This window comes from Manacus vitellinus, unplaced genomic scaffold (genome assembly GCF_001715985.3).
Source record: "Manacus vitellinus isolate BGI_N305 unplaced genomic scaffold, ASM171598v3 scaffold_48_pilon, whole genome shotgun sequence".
Classification (NCBI taxonomy): Eukaryota; Metazoa; Chordata; class Aves; order Passeriformes; family Pipridae; genus Manacus; species Manacus vitellinus.
Window position 1 is genome coordinate 2,559,666 of NW_021940593.1, and position 22,240 is coordinate 2,581,905.

A 22,240-nucleotide genomic window follows, 5' to 3' on the forward strand; every position below is an offset into this window, starting at 1 on the left:
GCTCCAGTGCCTTTCCTTGACAAGGCAACTTCCAGCATCACTCCACCCCTGTGCCGGGCAGGCACACAAGATGCCTGCTGACACGACAAAATGTCATGTTTATACAGGGCTTTTTTGGGGGGGAAAGGTGGGAGACAGGAAAAAAGTGTCACAATTTAAGTGCCTGAATGTGTCTGGTGCTATTTGCAATCCCAGGTATCTGGGACACAACCACAGGCAGATCTACTAGGAGAGCAGGCAGGACACCAAAAACACCCTTATACGTCACACAGACTCCATCATGTTTTGGGCCACCAGACAAGGGTTTAACATGTCACTTGGCTTCACCAGCACATCATGGCTCTGCATGCCCATGAAAGCAACATGTCCCAGGCTTGCTCCTCCTCAGAGGAGGAGTTGTCCCTAGGCAGGATGCCCTCCCCATCCTGCTCCTCTGGTGCGCCTCCCTGCTGGAGGAGATCTCACCTTCACTGTGAGGATGAATCCAGAGCTGTAGAAGGGGTTTTCCCGGTCCAGGGGCCCGTTCAGGGTTAAGGCCCCACTGATGTAGTCCAGTGCAAAGATGCTGTTGGTGTTACCTGAGGAAAAATAACAGGCAGTGTGAGCACAAGCACAGCTGATCCCGAAAGGTGCTGGGGGTAATGCAGGGAGGGAAGCAGGAGGACATGAGCTCCAAGTTGGGCACAGGATGCAGTGGGCTCTGCAAACCTGGCACCTCATCCCAGTGTGCTTTAAAATGTCATGGCTGTAACAGTCCTCTCCTCCTCTCACCTGCCCTAGCTCAGGGCTGAAAATGGGGCTCTTCTTTCATCAGCTGAAAGTTGCAAATGCTGGAGGCAGCTGAAGAATTTCAAAGGGCTTTAGTTATTAAAATATGCAGCAGCAAAGCTGAAAGCAGAGCCAAAACCAGGTGCTCCCCTGGGAAGGAGCACCTGCATTCACAGGGTACCATGACCCTGGCAGAACATCTCTCCTAAAATACAAGAGTTCAGGGACATCAGTCCAGGTTAGTCAGAGGAAGGTGCAGACAGAACAAGATCACAGGTAATTCTCCACATAACAAGCAGTAGTTTAACTGTGGAGCCTCTTGCCAGAGGATGCTGAGGATGATACAAGCCCATCTGATTTCAAGGAGAGGCTGCAGAGGTTAAGAAAAGAAAAAAATTCTGTCAAGTAACAGAGAAGCTGCACAAAGCTCAGGAATTTTCTTAGCTGGATTATTTGGAGCCAGGGAGAGTATTAGCAAAGTACTGTAGGCACTTGCCCTGCTTTTATGCTCCTGCCAGATTTGTTGACCCCATGGTCCTTTGTTTTCATCTGCTGGAGCCGAATTTGGCCCCTCTGCCTGTCCTTACATGCAAGTAACCAGACAGGGTGCCATGGAGGGCTGGGCTGCCTCCATGGACCATCCCAGCTTGACTCCTCCTCTAGAATTAGATACCCAGATAGGATTAAGAAACACTCGAGTATCATGGCCAGCAGATGCTAAAGGGACTAATGTCCTGCTGTGGGAATGACTTTGTGGCAACTCCAGGTGCTCCCTCTGTCAGCCAGACAAAAGCAAGCAGTTGGTATGTGGAGCCTGGAATACCTGACACCAGCCTGACACAAAACCAGAGCAGGCTGCTGAATTAGTGATGACCGAGGAGGAGGTTATATACAGGCATACAGCCACCCACAACACTCCCCCCATCATCTCATGGCATCCAAAAAGCCCTGATCCAGTCCCAAATGGGAGCAAGGAAACCCTGCAGGTATGCTCCAGTCACCCCAGTCAAAAATAACCAAAAAATAAATCCTGTCTTCTCAATACATCTCAGCGTGAAGGAAACTCACACAGCATTTGTCATTTCCCTGGAAGGGAGCTGCAAGACAGATCTGCTGCCACAGAAAGTTGTTTCCCATCACTCAGCATCCACCTCGCTCCCTTCTGATCCCTGTTTGAGCAGAGCTGCACCTTTCCTGGGATGGCCAAAGCCTCCAGGTCTGTCCATCCTGTCCCTCCCACCCTGGGAGCCACCCTGGCCTCTCCTCTCTCTCGCAGAGCCCTGAGTGCCATAACACCTTTCTCCCCCATTACCAAGCTGTTACAGCTTCCTCTCGGAACGAATTCCTCCCGTTTCTGTCCTTGGTCCTCTCTTCTCTCCATCTGAAATGCCCCATTGACCACTCGCCAGCTTAATGAACTGGCACACGGCTACTTAAAATATTAGCAGCAATCTTGGTTTTTTTTTTTTTTTAATCTTTTCCTCCTGTACATGAAGATCTCTGATCTTCTCCCTTGGACAATTCCCCTCTTTCCATCCTGACTTCCCACCTTTGCTATGTAATTTACGGCTGAGTCTTTAGGAAGCTTCTTCCAACATCAGCTTTGAAGGACACTCCACGAGATGGATTGTACTGTGCTGTGAGGCATTTAAATGCTGCAGGAAGCCAGGCTGCCAACGTTTCTGCATCGGGGCCATCTCCCCCTAACATGAAGTGTAATGAAATGTGGAGACCAACGGAATTCAGTGGAATTGGGTCAATGGGACAGGAATTTGACTAAACACAGCACTGAGTTCTGTGCCCTAAAGATGGTTGTGAATTTCATATTTGAGCACAGTAATTTTTTGAAGGATGGACAACTAACCTCTAGACTCAAAGGACCCCCCAGGATGCACATTGGAGGTTTTTCTCTAGCTCAGCCTCCCCAACACTATCAGCCATGCATTTGATGCCCACTGGGGTGACCTTTGAGCTCCAGAGAATTCCTGGTTTTCCAAATTAGTCTCTGAAGGGAAAGTGGTGTGTCCAAACTCATCCCTCAGAGGCCTTTCCTAATCTCCTCTACAATACCTCTCCAACCACCACTTTGTTATCCCTCTGACCAGTGATCCCTGCTGAAGCACTCACGCTGCCAAACAAGGCACATCCTCCCAAGGTATTTTCTTTGCAAAAATCTCTCTAATCATCTTCACATGCCCTCACTTTCCACAGAGCAAGGGGGAAAAAAAACAAGGTGGGGGAAAATTAGCCAATTTTGCCTTTCCTCCCCCCAGTCTCTCATTCTGCCCACCTCTATTTTAGTTCTCCTCCATCCTGGCTCTCCCATTATCTCTCCAGGAACTAGATGATCTTTAAGGTCCCTGCCAACCCAAACCATTCTAGGATTCTGAGGAGACCAAGGACTTCATTTCTATGCCTCTGGTTTGAGAAGGGAGCCCAAGACTCTTCTCTGGTTTCTGTGAAACAGAGGCTGACATGTTCTCCACCTCTTTCTCCATCCAGAAAAGGATGTGGCACATTCACAGAGAACCTGGTGATCCAGCTCCATTGCAAAGAGCAAGCAAGGATAAGGAACAAACAGGTCCTTCATCAGCAAAGGAGGAGCTCTCCTTTTGAGTGCTAGGACAGCAAGGATGCCCTTAAGGAGAGCAGGGCAGGAAGCAGAAAATAAATGTGAGGCTGCCTAGGAGACAGCATTCATGGAGAGGGACACCTCATGGGAAGGCAGGTTCCACTTCTACCTCTCTGCTACTACTGCAAACTAGGGAGCTGGACACTGCACAAGGTAGGGGACAGCAGGAGAGACCAGAGGTGGGGTGGAAATTAAAGGATGGGAAGGGAAAGGCTGAGCAGCAAAAGGGAGCACAGAGAGAAGGAAAACAAGGCAGACAATGTTTAAAATACTCAAAAAGACAAGAGGAAAGGTGTGAACAATGACAAGAAAATAAGGATGAGCTTTGGGGCTGCAATATGAATCCATTTCTGGCAGACTTGGTGCTCCCACCTGGCAAGGAACAGTCTTGCTCACAACATACAAGCCCAACTCCTTGTTATGGGTAAAAATGGAAGGAAAACTTTCCCATCTGTCTATCTGTGCACAGATACAGGAACAGCAGCAGCTCCTGCACACAATCCACAGCCAGACTGGGGACTGGGAAGGCAGGGACTGACAGGATGCTTGGTTGGGAGCACTGGAATGGATCGCAGTAGCCCATTCACAGTGTTTTCCCAGGCTCATTGAGGAACGGATGGTGGCATAGGCATCATTTTGGAGAAACACTTCTATAACGAGGGGTTTTATAGATGAGGGCCATAATGTTTAATTGCCCTCAGCCAAGCTCTCACAGTTTAAAAAGGCCATTAAAAGTACTGGCTCAAACCCAAAAGGGGGGGAAAAAAGAAAAGGGGAAAAAAAATGTCTCCTCCTTCCTCTCTACCCCTTTGGCCTTTGAGTGTTGCTCAAATCCCTACAAGACAGAGACACAGCTGATGCCCAGCTCTAGTGAAGAGCTACCATGCAGGAAAGTCCCATGCAGGAGAATTTTCCTGCCCCCCTCTACACAAAGGGCTGCTCATATCAGGAAGCTGCATCCTGGAAAGGCCCGGGGCTTGCTGAGCCACTGAACTTGGAGCGGATGACTTTCATGAGATGTGAAAGGGGAACCCATCACACACCTTGTGCCGGATAATTTATTAATCAAAATGTGCTCCATCAGGGCTCCTCAGCACTGAAATAGATGCTGTTGGATGTGGTTCACAGAGTCAGCAACAGACACAGTTATTATCGTACAAATAGCCCATCAGCTGCCGTGACTACCTCGCTGCTCTTCACCTTGAGTGTCTGCCCCTGGGCCGTATGCAGGGGAGCCAGGGCAAGTACCTTGCCCTGGGCTTAAATTCAAAGGCAACAAGTTATTTCCACAGGAAAAGGGGTTATTACAACCTGAGCTGTGCATGAAATCAAGATGCTCTACGAAACAGTGAAACGGTGCCTGTTTCTCCTGCTCGGGACTTTGGCTTGCTGTTCTTCTCAGAAGGTGCAGCTCTCTGGGCCAAGGGATCCGAGCCCAAAGCTGTGTGCTGGCACTCCTCTGCATGTTTTTAGTATCTTCCTCAAAAGATTTAATTGCGTGTTCCAGCACTAGCAGCAGAACTTCTGATTTTGATGAGCCACAAAAGTAGCTCGGATTAAATGCTCGCGCGGTTTCCTTTTTTAGAACTGAATGTACAGTTCAAGGAAATAAAAGGAGCCAATTATCACCCGAGGTGCAATCCCACTCCCAAATTCCCTGGGAGCTGTGGCCGGGCCCTAGAGAGGAGAACAAAGCCTACAGACCTTCTGCTCTCAGTGTAATTCTTCACACAAAAGGACGCTGCGTTCTGGACCACAACCACCATTCTCGGACCATTCACTATTCCAGACCACCAAAAATGTGCTTTTTAACACAAACCTCGCATCTCCAGGCTCAACACCTTTTCAAAAATCCTCCATTAAAAGCCATCTCAGAACCAGCTTTCTCCAGCGCTGACATGAACAGAGACAGTGCAGGTTCATCCTACTCCAGTGGTTGCCAATCCCAGAATGGTTTGGGTTGGAAGAGACTCGTTCCAATGCACCTGCCACGGGTAGGAACACCTTCCACTAACCCAGGTTGCTCAATTGTGAATACACATTAAATCCCAAGAAGTTATATAGGAAGTCCCAGAAATTAAACAGAAAATACACTTTTGTTTCCTATTTACACATAAAAGGGAATGTATAGTTTTAATTACCGAAGGCCATTTGCTAGGGGACCACCTGCCACGCCAACCATTATCCCAATCATATCTCTTCCCAGTGATTTCTGGGTTGCCAGGGAGCCAAAGCCAGATGCCAATGTGACGACAAAACACCATTAGGAGCGTGGAGGAAGATGGGGAGCAACTGAGCCAGGAAAAGAGGGACTGTGACCACACCATCATCTCTGCTTTGTGCTGTCTCATCCCCTTGCACTGGCAGGGTGGGAAAAACAGCTTCTGATGGATAGCTCAGCGCAATGCACTTTTCCACCCATCAGCATGTCCTCCTACAGAAATGTTCTGCTGTGATGCCTGCCTTTAAATCATGCTGTAAGGCCCTCCCAACAGGTGTAATTTATGAGGACTTCAACACCCTGGTAGTTCACCAAGCGAGTCGAATGTGGTAAAAGCTGGCACAATGTAGACAATGGGAATACTAACGTGAGCAGGTCCCATTTCCAAGGATTCTCCCTGATGTCCAGTTAAGGGACTCAGGGTGGTGGCTTGCTTTGCCCCTGTCTTCTTTATTAAGTTAGGTCCAACTATAAAGGGCAATGTCAGCAGCTGAGGGCTTGGAGACTTCTTTGGCCACTTAACCTTGCCTCAAGGATTTGTTCTGCACTTTCAAAAAGAAGGCATCGGGGCACTCTGGATCTGTTAAGACCATGGGAAACATGTTCTGAGAGCTACTGCACTGATTTTTATTTATATAAATGTATATAATTAATAAATATTTATTTATTTTATATATGACATTTTATTCCTTAGCAGATAATCCAGAAGAAAGGTGGAGGACAATTCTTTTCAGCTTCCCTCCCGCTTTTGTAACTCACGCTTCTATCGCATTGTGCAGACAATGATTTTTAATTCACCCTCCCCCTGGGATGCACCAGCTTTAGGAAGGGAGCACTTTGCCAGAAACTGCATCAGTCTCCTAAATCAATCCACTTTGGGGGAAAATAAACCCCACTGTAAGGGTTTGTGGATAGCCCTGAGGACCAGCTCGCTGACTGAAAGCCTCACACTCACTCCCCTCTCTCCTGAAGGACTTTCCAAGCCCCAGGAAGGACGTATGGATTGCCCTTGTGCAATCCCCCATTGCCCATCCATCACCACACCTGAAATGTGTCAGGCAGGCAGAGACTGACATTCGGAACCCTTTCCCCTGGGTTAACCCCTCAGTGCCCACACAAGCAGCACAGGTCACCTTCACATCCTCCTGCTACCCTGGAAATCAATGAAGCCCAAAGTTTACCACGAGAGAGCTACCTGTGAGACAACGCGATTTCCTAATAAGAGCTCGCGGGCCAGAGTCTCCTTCTGCCTATTAATTAAATTGCTGTTTAACTCACGATAAAAATCCTCCCTTTGGAGAGCCAGAGGATTCCCTGTGCCCCAGGCGATGTGCAGCGGCAGCAAACGTGAAAACACAGTGCCGACTGCAGGGCTGAACCTGCCGAGAGCACCGGGGCCCTCCGGCTTCCACCGGGAAAATCAATCTCCGTTAGCCCGGAGAGTTCCCCTAAATGAAAAGTCTTATCTAGAACAGGTCGTGTTATACAACAAGTCACTCGCTTTGCCTGGGAAATGAAAGATGATGAGGCAGAGTCCCCGGTACAGAGGCTATCTCCATAAATCTGCCAAAAAGGAACTGTGGATTACTTTGCTGGATTAATTATCTGTCCTTCAAACAGAGTCCTGACCTCAGCGGCTGAGCATCTCCAACCCGTCAAAGCAGCTGGGGAGGGAGGGCTTTCACAGGGCTCTGGCCACGGGCTGCCTGCACCCATGGGAAAAGCAGCAGGAACACCCCTCAGAGCGATGGGAGCACTGGCGCTGACCAGCCTGTTGTCACGAGGGGCATGAACTGAGAGGTTTCAATTCGGATGTCTTCTTCAACTGGCCTTTTCCAAGGTGGTGAGCCCACTCCTTGTAAAGTGTGAGGCAAAAAAGTACATTTTCCTGTGGTTGAAACACTCTTATGGGAAGGAAAGGGGAGAAACAATTGAATGGCTTTTCTCTATTAGGTATGGAAATTATTCCCAGCGCATCCAGGCAGGCTCACGTGCCCAAGAGGACAACTAGCCAAAGCCAGGACACAGCTAGACCAGTGCTCCTCCAGCATTTCAGCCTTAACAGCTTTGTAAGCTGGCGGCATAAAGTTAGATCTTAAGTCTTATTTTATGTGGTTATGGTTAATCTTTTAGTTTTATTATGTTCCTGTCACGAGAGGACCTTGCGCTGGAGATGGCTTTATAAATAAGAGCTGCTGCAGTACATCCCAAGGGATGGAACCAGATAGGACAGCGGCAATTCCAAATTAATTTTTATACCCCACCTCCAAATCATACCAAAGCTTTAGATACCAACACCGAAGGGATGATAAATGGCCGGGTTTGCTTCTCAGCTCTCTCACTGCTGTACATTCAAGCCCAAAAGGTAAAATCAGACCAGCCAGATGCCAACCCTGTGCCCAAAACCTTGGGAGAGACAGGGAAAGGCATCATCTTTCCCTGCAGGGAAATGGGAGCAGCATCACTGCCGCCTCCCCTCTTGGGAGGGAGCTGAGGAGCCAGGTATAATTACAACCTCCACTGGCCACTTTCACTTTTGCTTATGGTTGGTTTCTAATTTAATTTGCTTCCCCATTCCCATATGTTAGGGGGGTTTTTTTTGTTTGTTTTTTTTTTCAGAATTGCCATAAAAATTTTCCAGCTCAGGCGCAAAAATGCTCGCTGACCTTTACCATCATGATTGAGGATAATGAGAAATTAATTAGGCTTTACCTGCCTGCCAAAAAAAATGGCCTGCCTTGGGTGAGCAGGGTTTTGGAAGTGCATTAGATGCCAGTCCCGTGTCTGGACCCTCAGGTCCATCCACAGGCTCATCCTTCCCACCACCCCTACTCCACAAGACCCCGGAGCCAACAGGAGAAGGGGTCCTGGTCAGTTAGGATAACACTCTGCAATTCTCATGTCTGGGCAAAAAACATAATAGTGCAGAGTAGTTTAATCACTCTTTGATATGTTCTGCCTGATTCTCCCATTCAAGAGCTGCCCCCCCACCAGGCAGAACTGGGGGCAGGGACTGAACTCCTGTCATACACAAGCAGACTCAAGGCTGTTTGCAGTGATCTGCCTGCATGTCTCTCCACATTGCACTGTCACCCGGATCCCAGAGCATCCTGGTTCCCTGCCACTACCCCACTGCCCATCCAGGATGGCCAGGCTATTTTACCATTCTCACCACAATTCAGCAGCCTCTGAATTAGACTGATGTTTCAGTCCTGTCTCCAGTGAAGAAGATCCTGTATCAGCCAAAAGAAAGCCCCTGCTGCACTTTGGCCAGTTGATACCCACAATCTGGGAGAATCTCTCGAGTAAATTGCAGAGGGAATTAGAGGAATAAATAATCCTTGCATCTTCAAAGGCAGACCAACATGGGCACTTGCAGCCAGGATCAGTGGACTTGAAAGTCAGGGTGAAATCACCTTGACCCCTGAGGTTGATTAAAGAGGGTTTGAAATGGCTGGGCTTTAAGGAACAGAGACTGGAAAATTATTTCCACACGTGTAGCTCAGAGGAGCTGCCAGCCAGCACCCAAGCATGTGGCACAGCAGGGAGGGGAGGCACTGCTGCCGTTTCTTGCTGGGAAGAACCCCCTCAAAAGCAATGCCAGGAACAGGATTATAACCCAGACCCACCAAGCTGGTCCCTCATGCCTGGGTTACCCTGAGTAGTCTGTCTGTCCTCATCAAAGCAGTGTGTGAGAGCAGCCCAACGAGCATCAAAGTCTGCCTTGGGTGTGGTAGAGATTGCTGATCTCAAGGCATCTTAAGTGAGTCACATCCTACCCCAAAAACTGGTCTCTCCTTAGAGCACCTATGTTTTATCTCGAAATGCCTGCCTGGATTGCCCTGCTTCTGGCTCGGTTGCTATCAGCAGAGGTCCCCAAGCTATGGAGCCAAAGGAGCCAAGCACTGCCAAGTGAGGATCCATGGGGATCCATGAGGACCCATGCAGTTGCAGCAATCCATTCACCCACCCTGGGAAGGGTTCCTGGCCTTCAGAGTCAGTCTGCAAAGACAGGATCAATCCATGTGCCCGTCAGAAGGAAAAACCCACCATCACTTTAATTAAGCTTCGTTCTCCAGCTCTGCACCCTCATGGGTCCAGCCCTTGCATCCCAGCTTCTGAAACTTTTGGGAAACACCCCAGAAACCACCAGGAGCCATTCAGTCCGTAAACAGTACCACTCTCCCCCTGAACACAAAATCTCCTCCGTGAAGCTGAGCTGCTTGTAGCTCATCGTTAGGAACGAAAGGTTTCAACACGACACATCGTCAAATTTGCCCTGAGCAACCTCGCCCATGGAAGGTGTCCCTGGCCATGGCAGGGGCGTTGCAACGAGGGGATCTTTAAGGTCCCTTCCAACCTAGGATTCCATGATTTCTCAGGTATGGGATGTGCCTTATTGCGGGGTTAGCTCCTCCATCCCTGCTGGGCTGCCCGCCGTGTCCCCCAGGACTCACCCGAGACGATGGTGTATCCGATGCCGCGGGGACGGCCCTTGTCCTGGTCGATCGCCGTGATCATCCTCACGGTGGTGCCCTGGGGAGGGACAGGGGACAGGTGTCACAGCCACTCCAGGCAGCACTGCTGAGGCTGCCAGGGCACCCTGACAAGGCACTGCCCCTGTTACCGCGGGCCAGTGCTTTGGATAACCTGTCCTAGGACAAGGAAAAGTCCCACCACCCGCCTCGTGGAGCAGTTCAGGCTCACCACCCATCACTTAAGTGTGAGCTGCAGAACTTTGCTAACCCATCCCAGGGTGGAGCTGGGAATGCTGAGGGTATGACCAGGGGAACACACCCTCTAACCAAACCCCCTGAGCAGGGTGAGCTGCACTGTACCAGGGGAAGTGTCTGCAGGGACTGGAGAGGGCACCACCAGGCTCCATCCCTGTGCTGCTCATCCCCTGCTCAGAGGAGCAGGGTCACATCTGAAGCAGGGTCAGTGTGGTAAGCACAGCTACCAGTGCTTGAGGAAGCAGAGGAAGGAGGAACTGAAGGTGCAGCACAACTCTCCTCACAGCTTCACAGCTGGCAGGCAACAGCACATGCTCCTCTGCCACAAGGATTTTCACTCTGCAGTCCCTCAAGAACCAAAGGCAACAATTCCCTCTCATCACAACCTTCAGCACTGGTCACTACAACAGTTTTATCTACCGCTGGCTTCCCAATTTCAACCTGTCCCTTTCTCCCTGTATTCTTCAAATGAGGCACCCCGGGCAGCACGGGATGCTCACACTGGCCAACTGCATAACTGAGCTGCAGAGATTTTCACTGACACCTTCAAGGAGGAGAAGGAGGAGGAGCGTTGGGCAGATGCTGAGAACCAGGAATTGCCCACAGGCAGGAGGTTCTGCAGCTGCCAGCTCACCCACTCATCCTCCATCCTGTGGGACAGGTTGTTTCTATAGCCCAGCGGAAAGATCTGAGTGTCCCCCAAAACGCAACAAAGAGCATAAAAGTGACCCAAAATTCTTATTTAGCTCTTGAAACAAAAATACCACACCGCTTATGTCAACTCCATAAGTCAACTTCCCCCGCCGCAGTGCAGTGAGCCCCTGTGAATACCAACACACGCACGCGCCCGTAATTAATGGAGTGTGAAAAAATTTACAACTCAGCTGTTCTTGTTTTCACTGGCTTATTAACAGTGGGGAAAGCAGCAAATTTTTTAATTTCCCCCCCCCCCCCCAAAAGGAAATGTCAGCAGAGGTGTTTGCACGTATAACAAGGGAGCAGAGCGGGTCGGCAGCCCCGTGTTTGCCCCTCAATCCATCAGCTGAAGGCCAAAGGGAAAGCTGTGGCAGAAACATCACCAGTGGAAAACAGGGACTCACCGTCTTCCCTGGCTTCCAGGTTCGTGCCCCTGTGGGCTCAATGCCACTACTGGCCATAAAGCAGGCTCCCAGGGCCAGGCAGGCTGCCCATTCCCTGATCTCTGAGGGCATTCCAACAGAGTCCTTAAGTAAATCCATGTTATTAACTGAGAACATTAGCCATAAATCCCAGGTCACCAGCCTCTGAGCAGCGCTTGGCTGGTGAGGCTCAGCAGCCACCCGGAGAGCCTCTAAATCACTGACAATAACTGTGCTTTCCAAAGGAGCACGGACAGATAAAGAGCACAAGAAAAGTGGGAAAAGAGCAGGTGGGAAGGCAGAACAAGGGATGTGGAAAGGAGGGCAGGTCAAAATAGAGATGAAAAAAAAGGGCAATGCAATCCAGTGTGCTCTGTCTCACCTTTCTCTTGCTTGTATTATAATTTATACTATATATAGAGAGAGAGTATAATATATATAATATATATTATTGAATTATAAATTATGTATTGTATTATATATTACTATATATATTATATAGCCTGTATTATATTGTGTACTATTGTACTATATAGCCTATATTGTATTATATATTATAATCATATTCAGCAGAATTAAACTTCATCCAAGCTTTAATCTCCCATCTCCACAGGGCAGATCTGAGCTCCCTTCACTCCTTGGCAAACCTGGAGCTCCTCCATGGAAGGGCAGTGGGTGAAGGCACTGGGTCTCTGTCTGACAGCTCGCTCATCACCTGTCAGACAGCTCAGGAGCAGCATGGAATGGGAATTGTGTCCTGCTGTGCACGCTGCAGAGGAAGGCAGCTGCAGGAGAGGGCAGGGCTCCTGCCATGGCTAGGGAATAGCAATGGGCTGCCTTATCTGCGGGAGAGGCCCCTCCTGCAGGAGCCAAGGGGAAGAAGGGCTGTTGGGAGAGATAAAAGGATGAGCGTGGATGTGGCAGCAGGGAAAGTCTGGGAGGGGTGGAGGGGGAATCTCATTCAGATATCTCAGCAGCGTGGGCCACAGAGATGCCCACAGGGAAGAAATTATCCAGACATTTGATCCCAGGAATGAGGGCTACAAGAGGCCACGCTGAGGTTCATCCTGTCCTTGGTAAGCTTGTGATGATGACTATCATGCTGGTGGCGTTTGACGTTGGGTCTCCCCCTCTTCTCCTCACAGCCCTGTGTTTCTCCTCCTTCCCCACAAGCCCCTTCACCAGCTCCTCCTGAAGATGAGCAACACTTCACCAGTGACCAAGGAACACGTGTTAGAGTGGTGCTGAGCTCCCTGCTGTTCAGGGATGCTATTTCCTGGAACCACAGCAAGGGCGGGGATCTGGGCACCTCTTCACATCCCACCTGGTTTCCATCAATCCTGACAGGTCTTTTACAAGACTCTTCCAATATCCACAAGACTGGCAGATGCCAGCTCCTGGGGATGGATGATCCCTCCCTGAGCACCCACAGTGTTTAGGAGCAATCTGGATCCTTCTGGAGAAGGGGCTGGACAAGTGTCCCAGGGCAGGCACAATGTTTATCTGTGTCGCTGGTGGCAATTACTGCCTTTGTGGTGAGGAAGTATTCCCACTCAGCATGGGTTGGAGTGAGAGGATGTGATGCAAAATGTGGTGCTACACACAGGCTACACTCAGTACTTGGTACCTGTGATGGCCACAAAGTGCTTTGCCCACCACATCAGCAGAAATAACTACCCAGAGAGGAGGGGCTGGAAGTGGGAAAACAGCCCAAACAAACCAAATCCCTCATCTCAGCCATACCACGATGGCAAAGATCATCCCCTAACAAACCACATGTCAACAATTCCCAATTTATCTTCCAAAATCCTATCAGACCACATCACTATTCCTTTCACTGTCCATGTCTTGGTGTCTTCTACTTACTCACAGAAACCTCAGGCTGACTTCCAGTGCCAACAGCTCTGCCCTCAGGTATTTGTGGCATGAACCTGCAGCTCCCAGAAAGTCCCAAATATTCCTGACTTTTCTTAAAACAAGTCACAACTCACCTACCTACTGCAGACAACAGTGGCTGCAGGGAGAGGGTTCAGCTGGTGGTACAGAGAGAGCAGAATAACCCTCTCCCTCTAGGGAAGGAGGAAGAAGGTTTATAAAAGTAATAATCTGGGAAAGCCTATGCTTAAAAAAAAGGCAAAGAAAATAAAGAGTGGCACATTATCCAAACAAAATCTGAGGGTTTTTTGAAGAGGGGCAGGAGTAAATCAATCCTTTTTTAATAAAACCCTGAGCTTTTAATAAAGTGTTCACACTGATGGGCTGGAAATATTGTAAGAAAGAATTAACTCGGAGCTATTGAGACTCTAGGGCAAAAATAGCACCGATTCTACATTATTTCTTCAACCCAAGGAGTTTCTGAGGAGGAGGAGGATGGTGCTGAAGAATTAAAACTGTTTTAATGATATCTGACACATAGCTGTACCATCCTATCGCGAGGGGATACAACTGCTGGGCTTGGGACCAAGTGCCAACAGGATCTGCCCCCACTCTCACCTTCACGTGGTTCCCCGTGGGATGAAGCACATGTTCATAGGCTGTCTTCAGCCTTAGGTTGTCTTCAAGGGGGTGGATTTCTCCTCTCTCTCCCCTAAAGTGAAGCTGTGGTGCTGCCTGGACCATGCCCCAGCTGAGGTCCAAAAGTGGGGGCTCATCAGAGCAACAGCTCCTCTGCAAGGGGAAATGGCCCCTCTCCCTCCAACCCCATCAACTTGTCTGGAGGACACGGAATCACAGAACCCTTTAAGTTGAAAAAGTCCTCTGAGATCACTGAGTCCAGCTGTTCCCCCAGCACTGCCAAGGCCACCACTAAACCATGTCCCCAGGTGCCACATCCACATGTCTTTTAAATCCCTCCAGGCACGGTGACTCCACCACTTCCCTGGGTAACCTGTTCTGGGGCTTGACAAGCCTTTCAGTGACGTTCAGCATCAACCGGCGCACAGACGCTGTGAGGACAGACACCCAAAAAACACTCTGAGGATGAAAAACACGCCACCAAGCTTTGCCACAGCTGCAGGCAGCTTTGGTGCACTCAGGTGCCCTGGGAGAGATGTCTGAGCCATGCTGGGATGATAAACAACATCAAGAAAGAAGATACAACACCTCCAGGGACAGCAGAGTCTCTCCCCGCTGTGTCCTCTTCCTTTGCCCGATAAGAAATTGCTTTATTCTCAGTGTCAGAATAAGCACCTGCCCAAAATGCTTCTAAATTATGCTTCCAGATCCCGGCCTGAGAAAAATAAGAGCTACAACAGCAGTTCTCTCCCCTCTCGTGCCCCTCCACCCCTTTTTCTTCTTCTTCTTCTCTTACAGGATTAGGGACTTGAAAGGCGAAGCACAGCCCAGCGTTGCAGCAGGAGGAGGGGGGGCAGGGAGCGCTTCAGAAAGCTGCCACGGCAAAAAAAATCCCATTTCTCACTTCTTAATTCCAGTCAATTCCAGTCAAAGGGCTGATAGAGATCTGTTTGCGGTAATTTGCTGCAGTTTATCCACTCTTTTCACCTTCTATCGACTCTTCACTGCCGGGCCGGCTGACATGCTGTTACTCGAGTGAGGAAATTAAAATTTGATGCAATAATCCCAAATAAGAAGGATTTTATTAGGTAATGTATACACTTTAGATGAGGTATTCTCGCCTGATACATTGATAGAGGAACACAGAAATGCTGTGCACCACAGATAAAAAGAGAGGCAAGAGAGACAGGGAGCGGGCGGGTGGAGCAGCAGTGAGGCCCTGCTCTGTAGAGTTGGGGCTGAGACGGAAGAGGTCGTGCACATTTTGACCTGCTGAGTCCAACGTCAGGGTAAACATCACACAAAAATGCACTGCAGCCTGTTGGCTTGACCTGTAGGCCTGGTTTTGGACAGCCACTGACCAAGGCCAGGCTCCTCATCCAAATTTGTTGTTATCATTTTGATAACCAAGATGTTCTCTCACTCCATGCTCTCTTGGAGGGGATGAGGCAGAGCTGATGAGACTTCCACAGGGAGATAAAAATTGCACATAGTTAACATTTGGACTTGATGATCTTTGAGGTCTTTTCCAGCCTAAAATGACTCTGTGTTAAACCCCACACCCTTGTTTCAGCAGTGGACTTTCTCCCAGGAAGGCTGGGACTTGGGGTCCAAACCACTCAAAGCAGCCCTCATGTTTTGCAACCTTCCTCTTCACCGTGTCTCTGGTGTCACCTATCCATCTTGGACACCTCATTGCACGTTGCCAAGAGAAATTAAAATCTCTAAACCCGCCTGAAAAGTGCTGCCTGGTGAGCACTCCTTCCTTCATTTCCTGTATCAGGGTTACACTGTGGTTATTTGCTGCTTTCCCTACTGCAAACATCGTATATTCCAGGAAAAACATGTCAGTGCATCAACACAAAGAGATCTTTGAGCCTTAAAATATATTATTATTTGAAGGGGATGCCCTTTCCTGGATACCAGGTCACTCCATGAAGGTGATGCGGTCTACAATTTTTTATACTCGTGGATTTTCCATTTCTTTCATTCCATCTAAGGCTTTTTTTCCTCCTAGTTAAGGTTGATCTAAATTGTGGTTTTTTTTATTTCCCTGCAGCTCACTCTGCCCATACCAAAAATACACCCTAATCTCAGCATAACTTTCACTTTGTGCAAGCAATTCATGAATAAGCCATTTTTTGGCCATCTCTGAGCCAGCAGATGGGTAATGTGCTGTCTGACCACAGGATTTGGGACAGCAGGACTCAGCCCTATTGATCTAGCACTCTCCATGTCAGGGCTTTTGCTCAGAGTGAATAAAAAGGAATTCCCTCTTACGCTGTGTGAACTGAGCCATCAGGCATTTGGGATCCCAGAGTTGTTATGGGGTGCACACATGGTATGGGCACACACCATGCCGTTGTTTAAGGCAGAAGGTTTTTCCATCCACGCACAAAAATATTTCCCTATATGCAAAGTGATGGGATGCACAGCTGTGCCTTGGGAAGGTGGATGCTACTGGGGAGGGCTGGTGCTTGGACTGAAGGCCCTGGGCACCCTTGCTGGGAGCAGAGCAAACAGCTCCCAAGGCCCTGATGTCTGCTGTTGTTAGGGGGGGAAAAACCCCCATCCCTGCTGTATTTAGAGACTGGGAGACGTTTTTCCACAAACAGTGAGTTTGCTGACAAACCGAGTTTCGGAAGAACTAAAATGATTGGATCAATTTGGCAAAACCTGGGGGAAAAGACTCAAAGTGCTGAAATGGCTGATGATTCTGGCATTTTCAAAACTGCCTCATTTCAGGAGCGTTTAAATTTTCCTTCAAGTTCTCTATTGGAAATGGCATGCAGATAGACTGTGGGGAGGGAACAGGGTGACTGGCTGCTAAGAACAGCCTTTGTAAAATTTAAGAAAAAAAGCTCAGGAAAATATTTGACTTGGGGGTTCAGCCTTCCTAAACTCCCTGGCTTAGGTTCCCTTTTTTTTAAAAAAAAAAAGGCAAAATGTTTTGGAGCTGGCTGGAAACACGTTGCTTCAGAAAGAAACCCCGCGGTCCTGCCCGTCAGAGCGAAGCACAGCCCTTACCGGAGGTGAGTTCTCGTAGATGTTGGTGCTGTAGGGCAGGTTGATGAAGATGGGGTCCATGTCCTGCACGTCCGTGATGGTGATGGCCAGGTTGGCCAGAGTAGACAGCGGCTTGTTTTTATCTTGGTCCTTGAAAAAATGAGGGGTGGGGAGGAGAGAGAAAGGATTTCTATCAGGAACCGCAGAATTATTCAGCAGCATTAAGTCTCCTGCAGTTGTAGTTGGGCCAGAATCTCTGAATAGTGGAGGTAATCATCTCTTTTTTCAAGCTACCTGCTGGAATTATTGTCCACTGCACCTCCCTCTAAGCTGAAACACAATATGCATTTCATTCCAGCATCAGTCCTTTAAAATAAAGCAAACACCAATTTAGTTTTCATCACATTTTGAGTGAAAATGCAGCAACACTGTTCAAAATATACTTCAAAACATAAATCCCCTCCTAACACAGACACAGTCCAGGGTCCCTCTGCATGGTGAGACCCAGGGGTGGCTGCCAGCAGTGTCTCACACCAGCACATCATAGCAGAGTGTCTCATACCCACCACCAGTGCTGATGCCTCAGCACAGCTTGGGCTCCATCAGCTGGAACATGACCCAAGTCCACCAGCTCCCTCGTGTTCCCACTGCTCTTCCAAACCCCATGGGCTGCCTTGCAGTAGCAGCTTTATTCTGTTCTGCATTTGCTGCTCCAAGCTCTGGCAGAGGGTATGTACACCCAGTGCTGCTCCTGGGTTCGCAGGATGCCCGGGCTCTCACACAGAAGGCAGAGTGGAAACCCTGAATTGCAGGATTCACCCCCACAGTAACAACATCCTTTCTCCTGGGCTGCTACAAACCTCTCCCCTCCTACCTTGCCTGAGGACTGGCAGGATCGAGGTGACCATCCTCCCTGCTCTGCCAAGCAGCTCACAAGCATGCAGAGGTCTCAGAAGGACCAGTCGTGGTCCTTGAACACTGAAATGCTCCGAGCAGGACCATCAGTACCCTGGAGCACTGCATCCAGCTCTGGGGCCACTCAGCACCAGAAGGGCATCAAAAGGAGGCCATAAAGATGCTCTGAGGGCTGGAGCCCCTCTGCTGTGGAGCCAGGCTGGGAGAGCTGGGGGTGTTCACCTGAAGAAGAGAAGGATCCAGGGACACCCTTCCAGTGCCTAAAGGGGTTCCAAGAGAGTTGGAGAGGGACTTTGGACAAGGGCCTGGAGGGACAGAAGAAGGGCAAATGGCTTTCCACTGACAGAGGGCAGAGTTAGACGGAATATTGGGAAGGAATTGTTCCCTGTGAGGGTGGGGAGGCCCTGGCAAGGTTGCCCAGAGAAGCTGTGGCTGCCCCATCCATGGAAATGTTCAGGGCCAGGTTGGATGGGGCTCTGGGCAACCTGGTCTAGTGGAAGGTGTCCCTGCTCATGGCAGGGAAGTGGACTAAATGACCTTCAAATGTCCCTTCCAACCCAAACCACTCCATGATTCTATGATCATCTCCCTTTCACCCCGTCACATCCCATCAGGATGGAGCCTCAAGCACTTTCCCAAAGCAAGACCCTTTCCCTGCAGCCAATGCCACAGCAGTAGGCACTGCCACCAGCTTCTCCTGCCAGTGCCCTGCTGCCCGTGCTTTTCTTGCTGAAGTCTCATCCCATGATGCTCAAAAGTGTCCCCAATGCCCACAGCCCTTTGCTAAAAGCGCAGGAATAAAGGGAGAGCACACGAAGGGAAGGAAATCAATCTCTCCTTACCCCCAATCAAGCACTGTGCTGGAAAGCAACCATTAGAGGTTACCACACACTCCTGCAAAGCGGCTCTGAGTAGCAGCAAAGGCTGATTGCCAGAAGATTAATGTTAATTTAAACCGTATTCAACAACACAGCTTGTACATTATCCTCTTAACCCGCGGGCCTCGGTGTTCAGGGTCGGGATGGAGGCTTACTTTGGACTCCACTCTGCTGTTAGTGTTATCAGGCTGAAGTCCTTTGTTTCTTCAGATAATTTTCTTTCCCCTCCCCTTCACCTCTTAAGTTTTGTTTAAGGCATCACAGATCACCGAAGAAGCGAGCACACTTCCAGTTCCCTCACTGACTGTCTCTCCTGCCTCTGTCTGCCCTTGCTGCCTGCCTCCCTCCCTGGTGTGAAATGACTCCTGCCTTGTACCTGAGCTCCCCAGCTCTCATTGCAGCCACCCTGAATTCACCATCAGCCCAGTTCCCACTCCGGACCATGCAAACTCTTCATCAGGCAGGCAAGAGACTGCATTTGCTCTTCCAGCTCCTGTTACACTTCTGTGACTCTCATCCTTCTCCCCTGGCATAGATTTGCCCCGCAGTTTCTCATCACTTCTCTTCTAGGGATTACTACAACTGACCAAGCCAAGGAGACATGCCCACAGCTGCCATCCAGCCAAGTTCAGAGACTTTAAATATTTAAGTCTTTTTTCCCTGAGCTGGAAATCACTATATGCCATGAGCACATAGAGCAAGTATCAGCTTGTCAGGGAAGTTGTGGCTGCCCCACACCTGCAAGTGTTCAAAGCTTGGCTGGACAGGGTTTGGAGCAACCTGGTCTAGTGGAAGGTGTCCCTGCCCATGGTAGGGGAGTGGAACAAACTGAGCTTTAAGATCCCTTCCAACCCAAACCATTCTGTGATTCTATGAAGTACCAGATATGCCCCCATTTTATCTTCGCTGGGATATGGGGCTAGATGGAACTGGATGGATCAAAGTGACATCCTTGCATCCTTGAGGAAACCAGACCCATGGAAGAAAGTCCCTTTTCCATCATGGATGATGTTTGGTCCCACATTTCCTAACCTGCCAGACAGTTCAACAGCACATCCCAGGAAAGCGTGCCAGCAACAGACACCAATAAGGAAACAAAGAGAGGCCCGCTCACCACTGGAATATTAAAAATAACATGAGGTATGTTTCAGAAAAAGAACAAGCTTCTGGGGGAGATTCCACAGCCTGGAACATGCAGGGCTTGGGCTGAAAGGTTGTGGTGTTTGCCTGTGGCCCTGCAGTCTGTGAGTGCCCCATCTCGGCACCGTGAAGAGCAAAGCAGCCCTGGACAGCCCTCCCGTGTCCTCTTGACATTTGTGGTTCTGCATCAAGACAATGATCTTGATTAAATCACATGCTTCGAGAGTTCTAGCCAGCTGCCTGCAGGAGTCACAGAGGGTTTTCCCCCCCTCTCCTGAGTGCAGAGTTGGTCAGACGTATTCTAGAGCTGAATCTCACCTTCCTCTGTTGAATCTGAGATGGGAAGAAACCACCACCCAGATCACCTGCTTGTGTGCTGCTCCACATTCTCAACTCTCACTAGATTTAACACCAGGGAAGAAGTTTCCCATTCAAATGGGCCATGAATTTACCATGGTGGATGCATCTCCCAAGGGTCCCCTCCCAGTATGATGGTATTGACTACAATTAGGACTTAGCTTTCTCCTTTGTCCACCAAAACTTTAACTCATGATGTCTGAACTTCATACAGGTAAATCCACCTGTAATAAACCATGATGTACAAGGAATGAGCCTGGGGGATTAATATACTAAAGAAATCCTTCCCTGTGAGGGTGCTGAGGCCCTGGCACAGGTTGCCCAGAGAAGCTGTGGCTGCCCCATCCCTGGAAATGTTTAGGGCCAGGTTGGATGGGGCTCTGGGCAACCTGGTCTAGTGGAAGGTGTCCCTGCCCATGGCAGGGGCATCGAATGAGATGGTCTTTAACGTCCTTTCCAACCCAAACCATTCTGTGATTCTATGAATGGTCTGTATGGCCTGTACTGGGTTTCATCACCAAGGGAGCTGCTCCCCTTCATGCAGAAGCCCCTGACAAGCCTGAGATGCTGCTGGAGAGGTGTAGCTGTGCTCCACACAGATTTGAAACTACCCAGGCACTGCATTGCTACAATACCTCGCTAAGTAGAAAACACCAGATATGCCCAAGGAGATGCCAGAGTAGGGCAATAAAATAAACAAGCAACAGCTCCTTCCCCATTGCAGCCCCCGCAGACACCACTTTCAGCCCTGCAGCAGCCAGAGGGGGACTCACCGTGGCGTTCACCTGGAGCTGGTAGGCCTGAGTCACCTCATAGTCCAGCTCTCGGATCACCGACACGATGCCACGGCCACTGTCGATGGCAAAGAAGCTGGAAGGGGGCTGGAAGGAGTACAGCACACTGCCCCCGGCCCCCTGGTCCGGGTCCGTGGCGTTCACGATGAAAATCGGAGTGCCCACCGGGGTGTTCTGGAAAGACACGATAAGCATCAGTAATACTGTGCACCTGCCCATTTCCCCATCAAACACACTTCAGCAATTTCCTCTACCCGCCAGAGGGAATTCCTAGAGACCCGACAACTTCAGTCCTGTGTTTTCAGGACATTTAGAAGTTATACAGCTGCATTCTTTATGACAGTATTGCAGGAGCTATAATAGTTGTTACACACTTATAATAATAGTTATACAGCTATGGTCAAGATGGCACTCTATCACAAACCCATGTTTTCCCACATATCCCAACTTCCCAGAAAAATTGCTCTCTTTGCTGAAACTTGCTTTCTGCCCAAAGGCATTTTTTATTTTTGATGCCAATTCCCTCAGGATTTTCACCACAAGGCATTAAATATAGGAAGACTTAAAAAATAATAATAAAAAAAAGGCATTAAATGCACCACAGAACTTAACGTAAAAGTCAAAGTTGTAGTTTCCACAGCAACTACAACCTGGCCCGATTAACACAGGCATGAACAGTTACATCGTCATAAATCTGGAACTAATCTACATGCATAAAATATGCAGCTGAGTGCACAAAATCAGCAATGGCAAGTGCAGTTTGGCACTTCTTATTGTTTAACTTCGCAGCGGGGAGAACAATTATCCATTTTTGGTGGAACAGCTGCATGTTCCTATGCAAATCTTAAAATGCATATTCTTGTCTCTCTCCAAAGGCAAGAGCACAGACAGACAAGCGAAAAGGCTCTGCTGGGGCCCCAGGCTGCAGGTACAGATGGATCATGACACCTTGGGCATGTCCCTCTGCTTGTGACGCAGTCAGAGCCATGGGAAGGGGGGACAAGGAGCTAAACCCCAAAAGGGAAGACAGCAAAGGTCACAGAAGCAAGACCGGGCAGCAGCTGGTTATGGCCGGTTGGGATAATACGGATTATTTCTGCAAACCTCTCCCCAAGTCTCTGTGTTTTATTGTTAACTTCTTTCATACTAAATTATTAGTCCTCA

The 22,240-nt window shown here is 49.2% G+C and overlaps 1 protein-coding gene across 1 annotated transcript in view; it reads right to left on the bottom strand.

Moving 5' to 3' along the window:
• Positions 1–22,240, bottom strand: part of CDH23 (cadherin related 23) — a 183,804-nt gene that overhangs the window by 87,602 nt on the left and 73,962 nt on the right. Inside the window, exons 6-9 of the mRNA XM_029962592.1 lie at positions 21,056–21,250; positions 17,014–17,142; positions 10,079–10,157; positions 466–578 (exon numbers count right to left, since the gene is read on the bottom strand). Of these exons, the coding sequence (XP_029818452.1) occupies positions 466–578; positions 10,079–10,157; positions 17,014–17,142; positions 21,056–21,250 (516 nt within the window). The remainder of the gene's footprint in view (positions 1–465; positions 579–10,078; positions 10,158–17,013; positions 17,143–21,055; positions 21,251–22,240) is intronic.